This window comes from Lissotriton vulgaris, chromosome 9, assembly GCF_964263255.1.
Source record: "Lissotriton vulgaris chromosome 9, aLisVul1.2, whole genome shotgun sequence".
NCBI classification, from domain to species: Eukaryota; Metazoa; Chordata; class Amphibia; order Caudata; family Salamandridae; genus Lissotriton; species Lissotriton vulgaris.
This window is the reverse complement of record NC_141697.1, coordinates 555,723,297-555,744,385: the sequence shown is the minus strand read 5'-3', so window position 1 is coordinate 555,744,385 and position 21,089 is coordinate 555,723,297. Positions and strand designations below refer to the sequence as shown.

Below are 21,089 nucleotides of genomic sequence, written 5' to 3'. Positions count from 1 at the left end.
GCATTGGAGCGGCTAAGATTACTTTAGCAGCGGCTTGGAAGAGGAAGGAGGCGCCGGCCATCTCTCTTTGGCATTCCCGCCTCTGGAAACTGCTTAGCCTGGAGCACATGTCTGATATCTTTAGAGATGATTATAAGAATTTTGAGTTCAGGTGGGGTCCGCTGGTCTCCTTCCTCTCACGAGGTCTCCCCTCGGCCGTCTGCCCTTCTACGGTTAGGGCTCTTCATCTCTTTCAACTTTGAGCAGATCATACTGTTGTAGGCTAGTATATTAGCTTTAGTATTGCCACCACCACAGTAGGGGAGGGGGCGGGAATTAGGGGGGGGCTAGTTTGTGCCTTTGTTATAGTTTATTTACTTTCTTTTGGTTCCCTGGAGGGGAGGGTCATGTTATGCCAGCTTCCCACTGTGGTTTCGGCATACCAGTGGGGATGTCAACCGGACTACGTTCGACAGAGAAGATGGATTACCATAAAGCCACTATTGGCATTCTTCTCTATCAATCTGCATTACGAACCCGTACATATTAGAAGCTGTACCCCTCAGTTATGCTACTTTCTGTAATCGGGGCTGCCACTATGCAGGACAATGCACCCTGTCATGTATTTGTTTATTTGCTACTGTATGCTTCTCCCCTGCGTGGGATATTGTACGGATTTTGTTTTAGATTCTGTGTTGGAAAATCAATCAAAATATCTTTGACAAAAATTCCATCACAAAGTATTAAACAATATCTTATAAAAACACCCCCAATACAGCGCAAAATTAACCCATAAAAATAACTAAAAGAGAAAGGGAGAAGTAAATAAGAGAGTAAAATTATGTCTAGTTTATACTGATCTGCTATAATCATTGATCAAGAGTTCTGATGAGTCAAATGATTTCACATCTATGGAATCATAATAATAAGCAGATTCTGCACACATAATATGTCTATGCTTTTCAGTTGATTTGGCAATGTGTAGCCACCATCTGCAGGACAGTACGGCTAGTTCTGTCTCCCCCCCCAAAACAATCAGATCGTAGAGCATGCATTATTTGAGATGTAAACTATGTGAGTACATAATGCCGCTCGCAAGCCGAGGAAGGAGTGGTGAGTCTGCCGTTCTGACTTTCTCTTCCCTGGTGTGGTGATTCTGCCGTTCTGACTTTCCCTTCCCTGGTGTGGTGATTCTGCCATTCTGGCTTTTCTTCCCCTGGATTTGTCACGCTGAATTGGGGCACTTTGGATTTTGCTTGGACAATTGCCTGAACCTGCCGGGGAGTGTGGACGGGGCCGGGACTGCAAGGCCCAGCATCCAGAGCGGCCTGGCACTCGCCGCAGCTGGAGCCTCTTCCTGGCCCGCCCCCCTGCAGTACCTCAAAATGGCTCGCGGCCCTCGCAAGCCGAGGAAGGAGTGGTGATTCTGCCGTTCTGACTTTCCCTTCCCTGGTGTGGTGATTCTGCCGTTCTGGCTTTTCTTCCCCTCGATTTGTCACGCTGAATTGGGGCACTTTGGATTTTGCTTGGACAATTGCCTGAACCTGCCGGAGAGTGTGGACGGGGCCGGGACTGCGAGGCCCAGCATCCAGAGCAGCCTGGCACTCGCCGCAGCTGGAGCCTCTTCCCGCCCCGCGCCCCTGCAGCACCTGAAAACGGCTCGTGGCCCCCGCTCCGCGGGAGCCGGTCGCAAGCCGAGGAAGGAGTGGTGATTCTGCCGTTCTGACTTTCCCTTCCCTGGTGTGGTGATTCTGCCGTTCTGGCTTTCCTTCCCCTGGATTTGTCACGCTGAATTGGGGCACTTTGGATTTTGCTTAGACAATTGCCTGAACATGCCGGGGAGTGTGGACGGGGCCGGGACTGCGAGGCCCAGCATCCAGAGCGGCCTGGCACTCGCCGCAGCTGGAGTCTCTTTCCGCCTCGCCCCTCCCTATTTAACTCCTCCCCTTACCGCGAACGCGGGACGCGCGCGAGACAAAGAGCGAGGCGAAGCCCGGGCCAAGGGCGGGCCCGTTTAAGCCCGTTAAAGACTGGGTAAGACTGGACTGGGCCACCCCCCTAACTCACACGCTTATATTTGCTGACTCTGCCTGTCTTGTTACTCTGTACCCCAGTGTTCTCAATTGCCATTTCAATACTGCTGTCTTGAAGTTACAGTGAATACAAGTGCTGTTTGTATTTAAAGGGCCACTGCATTTCCCGAATATTGTCACCTAGAGGCACCAGCAGCAAAACTGCATCAAGTCGGGCACAAGTTACTGGCCCGATTGACCAGTTTATATCTAGAGCAAATGAAGCTATTGACCAAGGCATTTTGCTTCTGGACCAACGTATATCACAAGATTTGGCCCATGCAAAAACGGTCCTCTCTAGGCCTTCTGGCTCAAGCACAAACTCCCATTCTTCAACAAGAAAGGGCCCCTGCAATAGAAACACGTGCAGAAATACACGGCTTGCCAAATATGGTTAATTTGTCAGCATCTCCATCATTGTTGGACTTGCAGATAAGTCAAACTCTTGATGGAACCCCTGCCATTTTCGCGAGCCCGACCCAGGGGGACCCTGTACTGGCTCACCTAAGGGGGATAAGAGAAGGTGCTATTTCTAAACGGGCGAATCTAAAGAAAAGAAAACATAATAAAGCACCTAAATCACTGCCCAATACCCAGGGGTTGGGAAGTTCCATACTAAATTCAACTGGACATATTACACAGACGAATGCTCAGATGTCTGAAAATAATATCACTAATAGTTCTTCAAGCACTGAGGATCCTGAGGACATTGTTATTTTCACAGATGCTGAAACCAGGGGTGATTGTAGTAAACAATTACTGGCTAGGATTGAAGAGTTTATTACGATTCAACTGCAGCCAATCCAAATGAGTCTTGCTACTATTGAGAAACAACTAGCTGCTGTGACTTCAACCCTGAAAACTTTAAATAGTCCAAAGGGTCAAGGGACTGCTATTGTAGGGGTTACAAAAACCAAGCCTGTCAATACCACGACTGGGCAGATTATTATGAATACATCTGCCGGATTGACAGATCCTAAGTCAAAGCCCTCCCAAGCCACTACCATCAAGGTCCCTGACCCGCAAAAAACACCAGGCACTACAAATATTCCCACCAAAGTTGTTCCTAAACCTGCTGTAATAAACAATAAACCCTCGAGTTCTCTCCATACAGGAGAACGGGCCAGGGGTGGAGGAAGCAAGTCCGTAATTCCCCCAATAAATCTCCCCCCTGAAGCAAGCCCTTTTGTGGTCATTATGACGGGGGTTCCTGAATTGAGTCAAAATACTGAGGAGCCTACCTGGTCTTTAAAAAATAAAGTTCAGCATTGGCTGAACATTAACAGACCATTGCCACAAAACTGTGCTAGCATGATTAATATGGTGCGCAGGGTTCCCTGGATTGGACCCAAATTAAAAAAAAATAAAGGTGACTGTATTATAGTCAACTTTGAGGATCCCCGTACAGTAGACCATATCTGCTCATGGGGCTCCTTGGCCAGGGAGGATGGAATATGTACTAAACATTTATCATTCTTCTACCCTCCAGTAGCCCGTTTCATTGAAGGCCAAGATTGGTTCTGGAATCAAGCGGGCAGCTGGGATAGGGGCTGGAACCAAGTAGGCAATAGGCAGGAGAGAAGAGACTGGATGGACTGTATGGGTAACAATAGGAGAGACACAGTACTTGGGGAAGGGTGGGGGGAATACCAACCTATAACAGATACAACTGCTTAGAAATGGTCGATTGACCATCACCATGTAGAGAGTACACCAGCGCAGGTCCATTAAAAGTAGATGTAAATTCTGAGCACCCAGTTTTTAGACCCACTAATGAGCGATCCTCTGAAACCATGATTAGACTAATTACAACCCCAACCCCACACAATAATTCGTCTATCACCAAAACCAAAATTTGCCAATGTCCGCTAGCAATAAAGGCGGATGGCCTAACCACCGTCGTGAAAGAAACTGAATCTATCCAAATATTGGAGCCTTTAAATGACACTGAGGGGTCTATTAGAATGTTGACCAGAAGGAACTCACAAATGGGGAAAAACGGTCCATCTATAAAAAGACATAGTCTGTCTCTACTTTCTTGGAACATTGCGGGTCTCTCAAAAAAATCTAAGGACCTGACTTTTATAAGCTTTGTGGCCCAGTTTGATGTGATCTGTCTGCAGGAAACTTGGGATGAGGGTAAGACTCATTTGGAGGGTTTTAGTACACACGCCGTTCCGGCGTGTAAATCGGGCAGAGGAAGATGTTCTGGTGGCTTATCCACTCACTTCTCTAATCTGGCTAATCTAACAGTCATTAACCTGGACACTATAAATTCCCCTCATAAGTATAGGCAATTTTTTCAAACCTTTTACATCAAGGGGGTAGGATCCCAGAGTTTGCTCCTCATAAATTTATATAACAACATACCAAGGGAAGATCAAAAACTGGTTGTAGAAGAACTAAACGTAGTTGTTAGTAGGAGGCTGGAAACAGAGCAATCAGACACATGTTGCATTATAACAGGTGACTTTAATTGTCATTTGTGTGCCCAAAATGGGACAAAGTCATGTGGTATAGTGGACTTAAGGGGAGACCCCAGCACGCATTTTGAACATACTACCTTTGGACAATTATTAAATAGCATGATGCACGACCTGAATCTCGGTTTTGCAAATGAGTTAAACGATCCTCAGGTGAATTTTGAACCCACTTTTACTGGCCGGGGCTTAGTTTCCATCATTGATTTTACGCTGGTTTCTACTAACTACCATCACAGCATACGGTCTTTCAATACTGAAAAAATCGCACTTAGCGATCACTACCCGATTAGTGCTATTTTTGATATGGGCCCCAGAGACAGCCAAACTACGGACCTGGCAGAGGCTCTATACTGCCATGGGGTCTCGCTGGCTAGGTCAAATGGCTATGCAATCAAATGGTGCAAAGTCAATACTCAGAATCTCATTCATGATCTCGTGTCTGACGACCCCAACTCCTTTATGATTTGCCTTGATGATAATCCTAATCCTTCATTGGTCGTAACAGCCTTTGGGGAAATCACATCAAAAATAAGTGGTAATCTAGTTAGAAAGAGGAAGAAATGTGACAGGGATAGAACAGTGGGCTGGTTCAATTCTGGTTGTACCAAAGCCCACCAATATCTAAAGGAAGTACTAAAGAGGGTTCCAAGAGATAAAATCGAGATCAGGGGGGCAAGAGCAGCCTACAAACTAGCGTTAAACAAACGGAAATTGGAACTTAAGGAAGCGGCCTGGGAGGCCCTGCGAAGGGCTAGTGAATTAAGAGATAGCACTATGTTCTGGAGAGAGGTTAATGCCCCTTTTTTTAATGACAGACAAACAGATTCGATTAAGATCGCTATTGAAGAATCGGTCTGGGTCAATTACTTTACAGATTTATTTAAGAAAGATGACCTGGGCAGTTTAGAAAATGTATCTGTAGCGGACTCATCCCATCAGGACTCTTCACCAGTAGGTTCTTCCATAAATGCCTTCCCCTTACAGATAGTTTTTACTTTAGCAGAGGTTGAGATGGCACTACAGGAAAGCTCCCAATCTAATGCCCCAGGCCCAGATGGGGTACATGTGAACATTTATAAAGATAATATGGACCTATGGGCACCACTACTGACTAATGTTCTTAATAGCTATAACTCCATCGGTTTTCCAACAACATGGCAGGAGGCAGTTGTGGTGCCCATCTTCAAAAAGGGAAATCGCCAGGACCCTAAATGTTACAGGCCGATTTCCCTGCTAGATTAATTAATGAAAGTAGCTGGCCGAATCATCCTGAATAGGCTGCAATCTTGGGCTAAGGATGCGGGCATCCTTTCCAGATTCCAATATGGATTCAGAGAAGGGATGGGAACCATTGAGCAAGGTCTCAATCTGTCATTAATTATAGGTAAATACATGGCAGCTAAGAAAGGTGATCTCTTCATGACATTTGTAGACTTGAGCTCAGCTTTCGGCTGCCTCAGTCACAATGTCTTGTGGAAAACCCTGACTGAACTAGGAATTGATAATTCTATTCGTGACTTTTTGAAGGAACTTTACAGGGGGGGTAGGTGCGAGGGTCCGATATGGGAGAAATGGGGAATGCATGTCAAAATTCCCCATAAAAAAAGGGGTACGCCAAGGCTGTATACTGGCGCCACTTCTTTTTAACTTATACATCAATGGTGTGGCAGCCCACCTAATGACACTTGATGTAGATTACCCCAAAATAGATGGCTGCGCTGTCCCAATTTTACTTTATGCTGACGACGCGGTCATCATGGTGAGAACACAGCTAGGCTTACAGGAAGCATTATCTAGTTTTTCTGATTTTATGAGGTCTAGAGGCCTAAAGATAAATGTGGGAAAGACCTTCACTATGGCCTGTTCATCAAAATCTAACATCCAATGTAAAACCTTCTTAAACCAATCAAAGGTCAGCCAAACAAAATCATTTTTATATTTGGGCATTATGTTCAATTGTAGAGGTACATGGACCTCTTCCATATCCACCCGCAATATGGCTTTTTCCCGAGCCATTGGGGCTCTGAAACAATTCACAAATAAATTGGGTGGCAAACCGGTCCAAATCCTCCCTGATATCTATGCTGCAAAATGTGTATCTACAGCAACTTACGGTGCTTGTATTTGGGGGACAGCGAATATTCAAGAGATTCAGACAAAGGAAAATGCTTTCCTCCGATATCTCCTGGCCGTCCCGAGGTCAACTTCAAGCACCGTTTGTCACAGAGAGCTTGATAGGGTCCATATATCTGACCTAATCAAAATTAACCCAATTATGTTGTGGCACAAGATATGGACCTCTGAAGACACAGTTTTGGTTTTAATAGACTTATTATCGATGATTGTCTGAAATTAGAAGGGGCCAGTAACATTACATGGTTGACCTACGTAAGAAATTTTTTAACTAATCTAGGTCTCCCAGACTATTTGATTCCCCTACCTCATGTGATTTAATCTCCAAGAAGTCTCTTAAGAGAAGCTGCCTGGCCCTACTGGAAGACAGACGCGATCTGTCCGAGAGAGGCAAACCTAGTATCACACAACATCACTTGATACTATATGGACAGGGCCTACACCAATACTTATCCCCAGATCACTCAAGCTATACTAGATCGCTGTTATCTAGGATGAGAACAGACAGCTTTTTCAGACTGGTAACTTTTCCAAATATAAATGATTGGTCTCACAATTTAATTAACTGCCCCTGTGACAATGTTTCAGTACAGTCCAATATTCATTTTATTCATTTTTGTAAATATTTTACCTGGGGAAGGAAAAGATATCTGTTACCCCTTTTAAAATCATGGGGCTTGAGACAGTGTAGACCTGCTCTGATTAAGTTGTATATGCTACAAGATGATCTGACTATTTTAGTAGCAGCAAAGTTTTTAAAATATTTAATTAGATGCAGGCTGTCGATGCATTAGGGGATGGCAGCTGTAGACTTCATTTAACTGTATATGATGTATTTTTAACCTAACGACTGAATTGTTTGGCGCTTTAGGCCTGTGTTGGTTATTTTTTAACATTTGCTCATCTTGCACAATTTGTACCCTATAGTATATACTACAGTGTGGTTTCTTATGCTAATACATTTTGGGCCACATGCATCAAGGTATTTAGGAATCGCAAACGGTGCGATTCGGTAAAATCGGCCGTTTGCGATTCCTAAATACCTTTTTAGTATGCATCAAGCATTTTTGGAAAACTCGCTATTTTTAGCGAATTCCAAAAATGCGATTGCTCTTAAGGAATGGCAAATTTGCGATTCCTTAAAAGCAATACATGATTAATTTTAAAATTGCGATTTCGCAATAAGGGGGGGCAAATTACCACGAGTGTAAACCTCGTGGTAATTTGCAAAAAAGGTTTAAAATGCTCAAATTAGCATTTTAAACACTGTCATGTTACAGACGCACATGTCCTTAGGACATGTGTGTGTGAAACATCCATTTAAAAATACATTTCAGGGGTGCAGGGGGGGGTCCTTTGGACCCCCCCTGCACCCATGGAATGCATTAACATTTTGCGAATTCCAATTTGCGAATTCGCAAATCCCATTGATTCCTATGTGCCTTTTGGCCCATAGGAATCAATGGGAATTGCGAAATTGCAAATTGGAATTCGCATAATATTTGCGATTCGGTAAAAAATGCGATTTTTACCGAATCGCAAATTTTATGCAATTTCAATCATGCATCCCGTTTTGCGATTCCTTATTTGCGATTCGGTAAAAATCGCAAATTAGGAATCGCAAAACGGGACTTTGATGCATGTGGCCCTTTCTTCCTACTGATCTTTAAGAAATGAACTGATTTTATACTTGTTTGTAAATGAATTGTTTAAATATGCTTATATGACTTGCCTTGTGAAGTCGAATAAAGCTACTATTGAATTGAAAAAAACTCAAAGAGAAAGGGAGAAGTAAATAAGAGAGTAAAATTATGTCTAGTTTATACTGATCTGCTGTAATCATTGATCAAGAGTTCTGATGAGTCAAATGATTTCACATCTATGGAATCATAATAATAAGCAGATTCTGCACACATAATATGTCTATGCGTTTCAGTTGATTTGGTAATGTGTAGCCACCATCTGCAGGACAGTACGGCTAGTTCTGTCTCCCCCCCCAAAACAATCAGATCGTAGAGCATGCATTATTTGAGATGTAAACTATGTGAGTACATAATTCCAGGGTTAAAGGTGCAGGGTTATGGGTAAAGAGTTATGGACACAAGACTAAGTGTTAGAGATACATGATTATGACTATAGGATGCATGATGTTGGCTAGAGGTCTATGGGAGTACCTCTATGGGTACAAAGTTATGAACAAAGAAATCAGAACACTAGGCTGAGAGTATATGGGCACACGGCTAGGGGCTGTATTGGAGTTTAGTATTTATATAGCACTTCATACTCCTGGGTATGGTGCAGTGTGGAACTGCATTTTTAGTTCGATAGCAGCTACATTGCGGGAAAATTTGCTGTTGGCATAGTATTGCATTTGTTGTAATCCTTTGTGGGGAGTGTTTGGTTGTCATATGTGAATGACCAGAGTGGTGCATTTACCTTGACACTGGTACCAAGCTATATGCAGCTGATGAGCCCATAGCAAGGGCGAAACCGGCCCTGGGTTGCTTGTGTTCCAGTTAAGGGAGGACCTGGCTTCGCATTTCAGGCTGGACTGCTACTAATGGAGCAGGGACTAGACTTATTTGCATACAGCTGGGTCCTGACTGAGGTGGCATGGTGTGCAAAATAATGATGTACTGTGATGCGGACCTGAGTAATTGCCATTGGTTGAGATTAATTCAAGTATGCCATCCATCACTTTTTATATACTTTAGTATCTTGCCTTGGGGAGCAGCACTAACGGACACATGCATCAAAGTCCGGTTTTGCGATTCCTAATTTGCGATTTTTAGGGAATCGCAAATAAGGAATCGCAAAACGGGATGCATGATTGAAAGTGCATAAAATTTGCGATTCGGTAAAAATCGCAATTTTTACCGAATCGCAAATATTATGCGAATTCCAATTTGCGATTTCGCAATTCCCATTGATTCCTATGGGCCAAAAGGCCCATAGGAATCAATGGGAATTGCGAATTCGCAAATTAGAATTCGCAAAATGTTGATGCATTCAATGGATGCAGGGGGGGGTCCAAAGGACCCCGCCCCCTGCACCCCTGAAATGTATTTTGAAGTGCATGTTTCAAACACACATGTCCTAAGAACATGTGTGTCTGTAACATGACAGTGTTTTGAAATGCAAATTAGAGCATTTTAACACATTTTCGCAAATTACCACGAGGTTCAACCTCGTGGTAATTTGCACCCCCTAATTGCGAATTCGCAATTTTAAAATTAACCATGCATTGCTTTTAAGGAATCACAAATTTGCGATTCCTTAAAAGCAATCACATTTTTGGAATTTGCTAATAATAGCGATTTTACCAAAAATGCTTGATGCATCCCAAAAACCTATTTAGGAATCGCAAACGGACTAATTTTGCGATTTGCACCGTTTGCACTTCCTAAATAGGTTGATGCATGTGGCCACTAGTCTCTTGATGAGTAAGAAGGCGTGAGAGAAAGGCATGGGAAATTATAATTATAGTAAGGACTAAAACATATAGGGAGCAATTCAGCATTCGAGTAGTCAGAGGGGAAGTGGGGAACTGTGTGTCTCTTTACACTAAAAAGTAGATAAACAGAGATAGTGCAGTATGACCGTGTGTAATTAGAGAGTCAAGCCCAGGTTTTTCCTTTGCAGTCTTGGACTTGTAGTTCTCATTTCATAATGGGATAAACAGCATTTCAACTATGAGAATGCAAAGAAATAACCTGGACTGAATCAGCGAGTCGCACATGACTGAGAAATGTAGCAGGGATACATGCACAATGCATACATTCTGTCAAATTAGTAAATTGATGAAGAATGGGCAAGAATGGAAGTTAGGCAGGATCTTGCCTGCTGCTGTATTGATACATCTCCTGAGCAAGGAAGAAACAGAAAAGTCAAAGTTAGAAAACTGAAAAAAAACTGCACAGTCTTTAAAAGACCCAGATTTGCACTACTCTTGTTAGACTGATGTAAGCCAACATATTGAGCAGGGGTTTGTGCCCACACGCCACTTTCAAACTCCCGAAGGCTTCCAAAGGAGGATAAGAACCACGACCCTAGCCGGACTGGCACCCTGTAAATGTGAGGGTGACAGACGTTGTTCTTAGTATGTTACTGCCCCAACAGCCCACATGTGTATCAGCCTACCATGCATTATCCTTCCATCTTTACCCCTCCATGTGAGCCCAATTATTTTTATGTAAATCACAGGGACCCTTGCCTATTCTAGTTTAAATGAGAAGACATCCTATTGCTCTTACAGAATTTATTGACAACTTCCATTTCCTTTATTAATAGTCTACGACATTTTGGGGTAAAAAGACAACATGCAGCATTTAGACTTAGCTTCTTTCCAATGCTTCAGCTAGGACAGTATCATCACACAGATTTGGTAGTTCTCAGTTTGCTCAACCTTAGCCCAGTTCTCTTCTGACATTTGAACCTAAAGTCTCCTCTGCATGACAACCTCAGATTAACAACTGCGGCTCGTGCAGGTAAGAGTGTGGGGGGGGGGGAGTTTGACAGCCGACGATAAAGGAAAGGAAAATTTATAATTTATTTAATTTTCCCTCATGGTCGTCTGTCGAATCCCCCCAACCCGGCCCCACCTATCTTACCTGCACAGGCCGCGACTGCAGATTAACCTTGCAAGGGAAGAGATGTTTTTGCTTACACTGCCCCAACACTCTTAGCCCTTCTTTGCAACTGAGCCCTGGTGACCCGGCTCTGCCACTGTAATTGCAGGCTTAAGCAATGTATTTGTGGGTAATTGAAGGCCTTTGTATGGCACATACTTTTTCCTCACACTGCTCTGCAGCTGAATGTTAGCATCCTGGCTCTCCTTAGCTTTTTCCCTCACGTCGTCCAGCAAAGATATCCAGATAAAGGGTGTGAGCTCCAGATGAAGAGTAGAGAGGTTATGGCTGTATTCTATATGTAAGGGTAAGATAGGGGCTGGCCCACTTGCTATTCCCTTCTCATCATGCCCTTTCTCAAACTAAACCTACTTTCTCTCCTCTCTTGTTAGGTAACTTAAATACATTCCTTCCTCAGAATCACTCATTTGACCCTCTCTCATTGGTTTCCTTGCTGCCATTATAGGTCGGTCTATCAGCACTCACGGTGGACCTCACTGTGCATTTAGAATAGCTCGTGGTATAAGGTCACTGCGCCATACTGCTAATGGGTGGATTATGTGGAATACAGCATGAAAGGCTGCAAAACGACTAATCCTAGGTCATATTCTAAGTTATTTGAACTGGAAATACAGACCTCTGGAAAAATGGTACGTATTGTTATAGGTAAAAGCACCTGTCCTCGCGCTTTTCTTCTACACCGATATGTGCAGGTGCAGCTTCACACTTTTTATGACGAGGTTTAAGTAGTCTCTGACACACACATACATCAAAGCACTTTCCACATAGGCCATACTGCCAGTGCCTTCATGTATCAATCCATACACTGGAATGTAATGTCTAAAATCACCTGGCTCTCACTCCTTTATACATCATATTCATGCATAGGCACAGCACAAAATGGAGCAGGAGCTCAATTCTGGTCTGACTCCTGATATCAAAACACTGCCCATGAAAGTCACAGGACAAACACGTGATCTTGCATTCATAACATTCTCACGGAGTAGCATGCGACCAGTCCCCAATAAGAGTTATGAAGGTCGACCAAAATGCACCTGTAACACAATACAATATACCTGAGCATGAGAACAATGTGAGATCATACTAATAGCAATAGAGCTCAATACAAATGTCTAACACATCTCTGGATTCTCAAGATCGAATATAGAGATAGATATTGATGGCACAGGGAAGACCAGACTTGCTCAATAGGCCAGTTTCTCTGCTGCCGCCTATAACCTTGCAGACGTATCTTAGTCTCCACCTGTGTCTTCACTTCAGGTGCTTTGAAGCAGCCATGGTATAGTATATAGCACTTGAGAAAACACCAGCAAATGATCTGACGAACAACAAAGCAGAGTTCTAGTATGCCAGGCTGGAGTTTAGTGAGAGAGAACAGGACAAAAGCCCCTCTGCCTTAGTCTGTAAAACCTAGATAAGTATGGGCTCAGCAAAAGCCAAACTTGTATGTACAAGCACATCCTATTTTGAAACTACTATGGGCCCATAAAATGGTGGAACTGCCCTACCCAAATGTGGATAACATACATAAATTCACACAATAAAAGTCCTCTTTTATTCTTCCAATTACAGCTATGTTTTCAAACATGCCTCCGAATGCTAGTGTTGGGTGTATTCTCTTTAGACACTATGGCTTATGCTAATGTGTTTCTGGAAGGAAATAACCTTTTTTAGTCTGTGGCAGTAAAATAATTATGCAAGCAGTTCGCTAGGAGACCCTGAAATGTTAGTCATGAATAAGAAAACATCAAACCACAAACCGAGAGACCTGAATACACATCACAAAAGCAATTCCTAGAACACTTACAGTGGTAATGTTGAGTCTAACAAATCTAAGCTGCACAGGTTTTTATAGAGCTTGTGATCGGATCAATCATTATTTTAATAGTTGCCCATATCAGTATATCAGAGGAGAAGCACTGACCATAGCCCACTGTCCATTTGAATCCATACAGCAACTTAGTACTGTTTGGAAACTGGAAACTATATATTTTTTCTCTCTTTGATTGTCACAAAAAAAATGTATAGTGGATGGAAACCCTTGATTCTACATCGGGTAGTTACGATATATTGTGAAACAGTGAATATTCGTTTTTTTTTCTGTTGATGATACTGTAAAAAGGTGGTATTGCTCTTGCGGGTCAATTGATTAAAAATATCAGTGGAGACGTTTAGCCCATATAATGATTTCTTCACAGCACAACATCAGGTGATGCTGTCCCACCGAGCTCCATATTTGGATACATGCACCCATTCATGCGGCTGCACACATGCACATATTACAACGCCCCACTAGACAGCAATACATTTAGTCAGCAATTGGACAGAATTGCTTTTTGGACACGCAATGGTAAATATTTCATGAGAACCTCGACCTGCCACACATGGTCTTTTTTTCAAAAAGGGTTGTCTTTTTTGAACAGTTGCGAAAAATCAAATCTCATGAGCTTTGTATTGAAATCCGTAGGAGCTGCAATCGGGTTGTCATTGCACCCAAACCCTTTCTAAAGATTACTGTCAATTGCCTGTAAAGTATTAAATCCATAAAAACGCGTTTGTTCCAGTCCTATTGGGGTTTCCAAATACAATTAAAATGTACAATTTGACACAACATTTTCTCATATTGACTCTAAATATGGCTCCTCCCCACTGTGAAGTGTTAGCCCAAATCCACTTTATTAAAGTGTTAGCCCCCTCCCGAAGTTCAGGTCCAGTTCCCCTGACTGCTGTGAATGGCCGATACAGTTGCCTCCTTTTATTTTCAAGCGCCGCACTACGAATAGCTTACAAAGTTTCTAAAAAGTTACTTTAAGTTGTAAGGTGTCCGTTTTTGCTGCTGCGTGTGCACACCTCTTACAGTGACAGGTGATGGTTCGCACTCGCGTTATCAGGGGGCTGCTTCTCACGTCCGCACTGTCTGGCACCTATTTCGTTCCGACTGTACGATAAACAACACTGTTATAGTCTCAGTGTCGCCAAGGCCTGCCTGATTCGTAAGGCGATGGGGGGGAGGGGGGGGGGGGAGGGGTGGAGGTATGATTTACCGCATTACAGGGACGAATTATTACAGGCAAAGTTTCATATAAACACTACTAGTGAGGTGTTCACTTACCAATTATAACATGGAGTGTCTCGGACCTACATCACGGCAAGGGAGCAGCAGAGTGTGTCGTACGTGAGTTACAACGGAACGCTTCGTGACCTGACATTTCATGTTCATGGGTCCCGTTTTCTCTCAGTTATCACAGAGGACATTTAATTCCCTTACCAAGTGCTTAAAACTTAAAAAAAGAAGTGCAGGTACTCTGTACCTAAGTTCCTGCTTGTTTCTGAAAGGTGCCGGTACTCTCCAATTAAAAGAATTACGTCTCTCTTGAGTAGTGCTGGTATTGTCCCTCTTAAAATAAAAAAGTGCCGGTACTCCGCACCGGACAGTACCGGCCCATTTAAAGCCCTGCCCATATTTCATCTATATGGGGTGTACCGTGCCCGTACTGCCAGGGGCGGAGTATCCAAACCTAAGATTCGTTTGGTGCCAAAATTGTAACAGGTGATTATCTGTACCCTAATTATCACGGAGGGCGTATCGTACCCACATTAGGATGGACAGTAATTCGTATCTTCACAGTAAGGGTCACAGTTTCGTGCCTGCATTAAAGTTGCACATAGACAGAGGAGGGACGGGGTTTCTCTGAATAATTCCGCACACTGTGCTGCTTCTGTGAGAGAGGTACAGTCGACACAGACCCGAGTCAGCTGCATTTCTGATGTACTTCATTCAAGCCCTCTTCACGTTACAAGCTATGCATGGGTGTTGTAGCGATCCTCGCAGCAATTACAATATTTTCAACAGTGGAGGAATGGAATATTACATTCTGGTACAGAAAATGGCACAACACACCGAAAGACAAACATTGGGGACACAGAGGCACAAACAGCCAGCCACCCACGCAAGCAGACACACACACACACACACACACACACGGACAAATGTACAGACTCACAGATCCACACACGGAATAAACACACACAGGGACAATCGTACATACACAGGTTACACACATGGGGCAAAACACACACTAGGACAAAAACAGACGCAAATAATGGGACAGACAAACAAAGACACAGACACACTTATTAATACACACACGCAGATACATATTCACACTCCCAAGCGTCATAACGTAAAAAGATGCCTCTCTTGCAGAATGTGAGGAGGGGCCACCAAATCTCCCATTTCTCACAAATATTAATTGGTAGCTGAATTGAGAACCCCTGGGGGTTTTGGGGCCCCAGAGGGGTTGGGAGGGGCGCAGGGGCCTGCGTTATGTCCCTGCACATTCCCAGAGACAGGTATACGGCGACACCAATTCACTCAAACACACACACACACTCCGACACAAAGACGCACACAGGGACAAACGCACAGGAAGGAACACACAGATATGCGCCCAAAAAAAGATACAGCTAGCAGTACACACTCAGATACACACGAAGAAACAGACAAACGCCTATATAGAGACACAGACACACACACCACACAGATATGGATAACACCACGTACACATGCACACATATGAAAATACACACATAAAAGCACATACAGAGAGTTTTACCTGCCGGATAAAGCCTGTCCTTCTCACTCTTGGGCAAACTCCAGAGTCCAGATGGCGACCTCGGTATCCAAAATGGCATGTGCCGCAGGCACATACTTCTGTCCCAGGCTCCCGACTGGCTAGCGATGGGAGTGGAGAGAGCTCGCGACGCTCAGGCCTCGCGCGCCGGAGCCTGTGGTGACGGCGGCGGAGCCCGCATGGCACGCTGGAGGTCGTCCTGCACGCGCTGCCTCGCCGCTCCCTGTGGCCGCGCGCCCTCGAGTACGGCCGTGTCTGCGGAGCTCGCGGCACCTGCCTCGCGCAGCCGACAAGTCATCCTAAGGAGAGCGCAGCCGGCGCGGCGCGCGAGGAGGCGTCGCCCAGCGCTAGAGAAAGTTTCTGAACAGGGAAGGTGTGTGGAGTCGGGAACGGGCCAGAGATGGGGAGGGAGGGAGCTTCGCTTTGCGTCAGGTGGTAGCGGGGACTGTGTGGCAACGCGGCGCTATCTTCCCTTCTGGATTCCAGACGTCTCGCTCCTGGTGCGCCGGTGAAACTTGAAAAAGGTCCTATCGGACAGGCTGTCTCAGCCGCATTTTTTCAACGCGGACAGTGCAGGGCAGTTCTTAGGCGATGCCAGCTGCTCAGTGTGTGCTACACATTGTAGTAACAGCTTGAGCCGCGGCTGCTCCGGCCCTGGTGTCTGCAGTTGAGGTGGAATGCTTCTTCCTGCCTTCTTTGGAGAAAAACACCTGTCAGATAAATCAGGCACAGGTTTCTCCGTTACTTCCTCTGGATCAGTGCAATAAATGTGCCCGGAGCGCGGGGATTAGCGGAAGAATTACATGGGAGCTCATTTGTCCGCCTTCAGCTCTCATCCCCAACCGATGCCTGAAACCTCACTCGCTGCCTGTGCGTCTCACCCGTGTGCCTCGCTGGCGCAGTGTCACTCACTGCGCGGCATCGTCATTCATTAGATGCGTGCCTCACCCTCAAGAGCCGCAGGAGGGCAGTGTCAGGCAGCAGGTGCGCGAGTCACTCCCAGAAGTGCATCGTCTCTCGTAGGATAAAAGTTTCACTCACTCCTGGAACCCTGTCTCACTCTCTGAATGCAGGCATCACTCCTGCAGCACAGTCTCTCTCAGTGCGACTCTCACATTTGGAGAACTACAACGCATCTACCCAGTTGATTCCAGTCACACGCTGTACAGCATTTATAAAGCGCCTTTTGCCAATTAGGGGCTTGCACAGCACGCCAACGCGCATCAGGATCCTGGGCATCCTTTATGGAGTGCCAGTTAAGTTATAGATTGCGCTGTAAGTGGGTTTGGGGGAGGGGCCTGCTTTTTGGAGATGGACGCTAAACATGGTGCGGCAGCGTTGCTGCACAGACCTGCTCATGAGGGGTTGATGAATAATGTGAGAGCAGACAAGTCTGCGGAAGGGGATAACATTCTATTCCCTGGATTAATTATAACGTAGGACGGGAAAAGAACATTTTAAGTGCTATCTAGAATTTAGAGAGTTATAAATGACTCCTATTCTTGCTGCAAGATTTTTTTTTCATTTTAGACATCGGGAGCCAGAAGAATTTCGTAGAATTGGCGTAGTCCAGCGGGTGGGGCACTAGATTTAAGTGGTTTGTACCTTTTGATGGAATCTTAAGTAAGAGAAACATTAAAGTAGGCATCTCATCAAGTAAAAGGATCCATTTGTACCTTGGTCAAGTTGACAGGCCTGGGAGAGGTTAAAGCCTCTGATCACACCTTCAATCCCTATTTGGAGCAACGTAATAGAGAGATTCAAGCAAGCTTTTGGCAAATGGACCGCCTGGAATCTGTCCACCATTTCGCTGAAAGAGCTTGGCCCACCTCCTTAGGTGGGCCAGACTATTTGAGCCAAATGGTGGATGGGTTTTAGGCAGTCATTTGCCAAAGGCTTGCTAGTATCTCTATTATTGCAGTGATTAGTTTGAGATAACTAATTTCCACCAAATGCCTATTGCTGGGAGTTTTATTGAAATGTATGTGTCATCCCAGTTGTACCAGTTAAAACTGAAGATGCACAATAGGTCTGGTTGCTTTCTGCAGTATTCGTTAAAGAGAAGGGAGGCAATGGTGGGTTTTTGAGGGACTCCTGCATCAGAGGGCAAAAGAGTTGAAGCAGAAAGGAGGGAGAGAGAATGAAAAATCAGCCAAGTGTAGGACATTGCCTTGAATCTTATCCAGTTCGAGTCTCTGGTACATGGTGGGATGATGGACCATATCAGAGGTATCAGGCATGTCATTACTCCATTAGAGTCCGTAGTGAGCTTGATGTCTTCCTATATAGCGATTTGTACATATCCAGTGGTACTTATTGGCAGGATGTTGCTTGGATACAAAGGTAGCTCTTTTAATCAGCTTGCCTCGGAGAGGACCATTGAAAGTTCTGTCATATATGGGGATGTTGGGTGGGTCCCCCTTTTTTTTTTAGAAATGACTTGATATAGGCAGTTTATTTTTCCAGGAATAGTCTGGATTAGAAGGAGGGGCTGACGATAGCTATGATCAAGAACTGAGATGTTGATGAGGATGTCCATCAATAGGTTGCATTACACATTTGCATTGATTTTTGTTTGAAACAAGGGGGAAAGGCGCAAACTGCTCCAGTACATGTTACATACATCTTTTGGCATGGGGCAAAAAAGAGAGCAAACTGAATTTGCTCTATTTTACTTGTTGCAAAATGTGAAAAGAAAGAAACATTTCCCACACTTTTAAAATGTGACAAATGACAGAGTGATGCAATATCAGTTTGCCGAATTTTCAATAAGAAAGCAGGATAAATCATACGCCAGTCTACTTTTTTAAACAAAAACATTGAGACATAAACATTTCTCTTTGTCACGCTGTGTTACACATTCAGATATATAAATAAGTGAAATTAATAGTGAATATTATTTTTTTTTTCAGAATGCTTCCACAATTTTTGGCTTGCCACTGAAATCTTTCTATGATATCGACTGGCAGCAAAACCCTTCGCTTAATGTCTTATTCATAAGCAGAAAATATTTTGCAAAGGAGCATTTTAAGCATTTTGATCATTGCATGATTTCGGTAATCTGGTCACCTGCAATTATGTGTTAAAACATCCAGATTTTCCAGATTCCTTATTGTTTTATTTATAAACATAAATAGGTATGTTGGATATTCATCTTCAAACTTTACACCACCTCATATACTCAAACTGCTATTCATCGCGGTGGGTATAACCTTCAACTTTACCCCCGTCTTCCACAATTAGATGTCAGTGTTTTGCGCTTTGAACATTTAGGAGCTCATTTTTACTACAAACGTAATACATTCATATCTTCAGTTCTACTGATTGGAGTTTTGTTGTTTTGATGTCAAATAATTTATTACATTTTATTCTATTTTTCTAAATTGATTTAGGATTTTTCTTGTGTTGTGTTTTCACTATATTGCTGTTTAGGTGCGACATAACTACTTTGCACATTGCCTCTAAGTTAAGCCTGACTGCTTTTGTCCAAATCTACCAGAGGTTTAGGGCCATATGTATCAAGCCTTTTGGGAATAGCAAAGGCCGAAATTCGCAGAATTTCGGCCTTTGCGAATCGCAAACAGCCTTTTTGCATGTTTTGGGATGTATGAAACATTCCCAAAATAAGGAATTGCAAAATTGTGCGATTCCTTATTTTGCCATAGCATTTAGTGAATCGCAATTTTGCGATTCCTTAAATGCTATGTATGTAGCATTTTTGGCTAGCGAATTTTGGTTAAGAAATCGCAAATTACCACCAACGTGTAGTTGGTGGTAATTTGCGATTTCTTGTAAATATGCACAATTGTGCATTTGTCAGGGTGGCATATGACGCACATACATGCCCATTGGGCATGTATGTGTGCCATATGCACACACATGTAATTTACAGGGGTGCAGCAGGGTGTCCTTGAGACACCCCTGCACCCTTGCAATAATTCTCAAATTGCGATTAGCAAATTGCGAATTCGCAATTTGAGAATTATTTGGGAATCATTCCTATGGGCCTCCTGGCCCATAGGAATGCATTGGAAATCATTCCTTAATTGCGAATTTGCAAAATGTGAATTCGCAATTAAGGAAGCTTAAGGAATTGCAAAAAAAAAGCGATTTTCTTCATGCATACCATTTTGCGATTCCTAAATAGCGATTCCTTAAAAATTGCTATTTAGGAATCGCAAAACGGAACTTTGATACATATGGCCCTTAATCACAAGTTAATTCAGGGACTGGGATTGTGGTGGTTGCTTAAGAAACGTTCATGCCTGCCTCAACCACAAACCCAATTTCTACCAGCATCATTCCATACATTTTAAATTGGGGCTTACATTAAAAATGGGGTTTGTGAATCGGGCCTGTGAAATTAGAAGGCTGTATACCGTGCTACACCAAAAGAGTCTCTCATCAGAAGAACTCTTAACTTAGGGATTCCTTTTACCAAATAATCCACTGACCAACTGCAGAAAATGCGCTACATAGGTTAGATTTCAGCAGATGGTGCTGTTTTGATCCAATTCAGAATTTAATAGTGCTGAATGCAGTATATTATGCATTTTCTTACTAATAATATGTAAAAGTTGTAAAACTCTGTACTGAATGTTTTAACACAAGCCAGAATTTTAGTGTGCAGTTTTTGACTGCGGCGCCCAGTCATATTAAAAAAAATGTGCAGTTGAAGGAAGTGACCCGAATAGGGCCACTCGGGTCACTCACGACCCCCTCTCAGCCTTCCATACAAATGAAGAGTCGGTCAGACAGTAGAATACAAACCAAGTATATGTTTATTCAGATACACTTGAGCGAAGCCCCATATGCCCAGTCGCTTAGGGGTGCTGCAGAAAGGACTGACTTCATCAGTCTTAGAGATGCAGTATGTATATTTCAGAACTAACGAAGACCGGCCCATAATGGAATTTTACAAGCAGGTGCAACTGAAACAAAAGAAGTACAGTACGATGAGCTTCGACTCTGAGGCCAGGCACACATTATCTCAATGCTAAGGTTGTTCTGTCTGTGCCTACCACTAGACTTGTGGGAGAAGGCCACTATCTAGTGGGAAAGGTATGAGCTAATAAGAACAGTGTATTCATTAGCAGAGCAAGGCCTAACCTTGGAGTAATGAAACTTTCCACAGCCTGC

General features: G+C 43.7%; 1 protein-coding gene across 1 annotated transcript in view; it reads right to left on the bottom strand.

The window, feature by feature from the left end:
* Positions 1-16,848, bottom strand: part of LOC147691773 (muscarinic acetylcholine receptor M1-like) — a 250,405-nt gene extending 233,557 nt beyond the window's left edge. Inside the window, exon 1 of the mRNA XM_086938065.1 lies at positions 15,933-16,848. Within this exon, the coding sequence (XP_086794191.1) occupies positions 15,933-16,026 (94 nt within the window). The 5' untranslated portion in view covers positions 16,027-16,848. The remainder of the gene's footprint in view (positions 1-15,932) is intronic.
* Positions 16,849-21,089: the final 4,241 nt, after the last annotated feature.